The sequence below is a fragment of the Neoarius graeffei genome, chromosome 18 (assembly GCF_027579695.1).
Source record: "Neoarius graeffei isolate fNeoGra1 chromosome 18, fNeoGra1.pri, whole genome shotgun sequence".
NCBI lineage: Eukaryota > Metazoa > Chordata > Actinopteri > Siluriformes > Ariidae > Neoarius > Neoarius graeffei.
The window spans coordinates 12,087,740-12,089,937 of record NC_083586.1 but is presented as its reverse complement, the minus strand read 5'-3'; the positions used below and the strand labels follow the sequence as shown (position 1 = coordinate 12,089,937).

The following is a 2,198-nucleotide window of genomic DNA, read 5'->3' as shown; positions in this document are numbered from 1 at the left end:
CCTCATTTTTGTTCATTAAGTGCTTCTGTCTAAATGACCTGGATGGCTCAACACAATTACATGGATCATCTGCAAATGCTCATATCTCTCCCAAAACAGTTTATCCATGTGTCAAAACTAAATATCCTTCTCAAATAAATAGTCAATACCCCCAAAATGCATTGTCCCTTTGGCATCGTGTAAGCACTGCAAGTCAAAATGCTTAGACAGTTTGTCAGAGGTCTAGCTAAAGGAATACTATTATATATAAAACTGGAGAAATAGGGTTTTACAGTGACAGCAGCCTCCAAAGTTTGACACCACACACAGTGCACTCATTTCACCAAAGAAATTGTTTATTCACACAATTTTCACACAAACAAAATTGCATGCATTACTGCATTACGAACAGAGAGTATAGGTATACAGTAAAAGGAAAATATGCATTTACCTCCTGCATGTGATGTCATGCGTCTATAGGCTATATCACAAAATATAAACATGAACCAAAAAAGGAATTGAAAAAAGCAAGTTCCACAAGTTTAACACTTGGATTAGTCGCTGTTGCTGTCTTCCCCCACCCTCTCCTGGTAGCCTTCCTCATCCTCCAGGCCATCCATCCGCTGCTCTCTGTTTGGCCACAGATTTTCATCAACATCGCACCGGATGTTCTCCCTTGCGATGCAGCGTGGAAAGAAGCGGCGTGAATGTCTTAGCCAACCCCGACACTGATCGCCTGTGATGTCATCGCAGGCAGCATCCATGGCATTGAGGAGAGACCTCTGATCCCCAATGTGGCGTTCATAAACCCTCCACCTCCAAGCAGAAAAAAATTCTTCAATGGGATTGAGGAATGGCGAGTATGGTGGTAAAAAAACATTACGCATCCTTGGATGGGTGTCGAACCACGCTCTGATGAGTGGGCCACGGTGAAAGCTGACATTGTCCCACACAATGACAAATTGTGATAGGTGGGGCGCTTCGAGTCCCCTTTCATTCTCGGGGACCAAATCCACATACAGACGATCCAGGTAGAGGAGGAGCCTCTGCGTGTTGTATGGGCCTAGGCTTGCAATATGTGTGGCCACACCATTGTCAGAAATGGCCGCACACATTGTGATATTTCCTCCTCTTTGACCCGGGACGTCTACTGTGGCCCGCTGGCCAATGATGTTACGTCCGCGCCTGCGGCACTTGGCCAGATTGAAACCTGCCTCGTCCACAAACACCAGGAGATGAGGTGTTTCTATTCCCTCCAATGCCATTATTCTCTACAAAAGAGAAACACAGGTAAAACCAAATCATGCAGATGGGTCATACACAGCAGTAATATCTTCTTCACAAAGTCAATATAACCTGCAACGGTTCCAAACCTATGCTGGCCTATGCAGAGATACTCCAGCTGGTATGTGACACAAAATGGAGAAATACTGATCACAGTTTTCTGTTACAGTTCTTAGGCAAAATTCTGTGGTCAGATACTGGATTCCAAAGGTACAGTAAAGATACGGAAAACCCCCCAAACTTTGAACCTCTGCATAGTGTATAGGTTACAATGGTGGAAAACAAATACAGTAATTGACTTACCTGCACATACTGGTACCGCAGTTCTTTTACCCTCTCTGTATTCCTGTCAAATGGTACCCTGTATATTTGTTTCATTGTCATACGGTTTCTCTTGAGTACCCGGTCTATGGTTGATACACTAATGGAGTTGATATTGTGGAAGATGGCTTGGTCTTCAAGGACTGCATTGCGGATCTGTGTGAGTGTAATGGCATTGTTCTGTATGACCATGTTGCAGATGGCTTGTTCCTGGGGATCTGTGAGCAATCTCCTTCTACCGCCCACAGGAGGCTGTCGCCCAATTCTGCAGATAGACACGGACAACATGACAATTTGCACTGCAAAACTACTCTAAACTGCAACTGTAATTTGCTTTATTTTGTCCAATTTACTGTACTATGAACACTGCATCATACGATTTTGCAGTATAGGCCTACACACATGCACACACGTGCAGGCGTGCACGCACACACACACACACACACACACACACACACACACCTTTCCAAGCAAAAATTGTAATTCCATCACTGCCTGGGTGCATACCTGTTTTCCCTGCGAAAGGTTTGAATGATGGAAGAGACTGTAGAGCGTGGCACGTTAGGCTGCACTCGGCGCCCTGCCTCTGCCATGGTTAGACCATGATTGACAAC

At 44.9% G+C, this 2,198-nt stretch overlaps 1 protein-coding gene across 1 annotated transcript; it reads right to left on the bottom strand.

Moving 5' to 3' along the window:
• Positions 1–317: 317 nt before the first annotated feature.
• LOC132866602 (uncharacterized) lies at positions 318–1,919 on the bottom strand. The gene is made up of 2 exons (XM_060899403.1): positions 1,567–1,919; positions 318–1,250 (listed from the first exon to the last, which is right to left on the bottom strand). Exons 1-2 carry the CDS (start codon positions 1,870–1,872, stop codon positions 534–536), a joined length of 1,023 nt encoding a protein of 340 aa, XP_060755386.1. The 5' UTR covers positions 1,873–1,919; the 3' UTR covers positions 318–533.
• Positions 1,920–2,198: the final 279 nt, after the last annotated feature.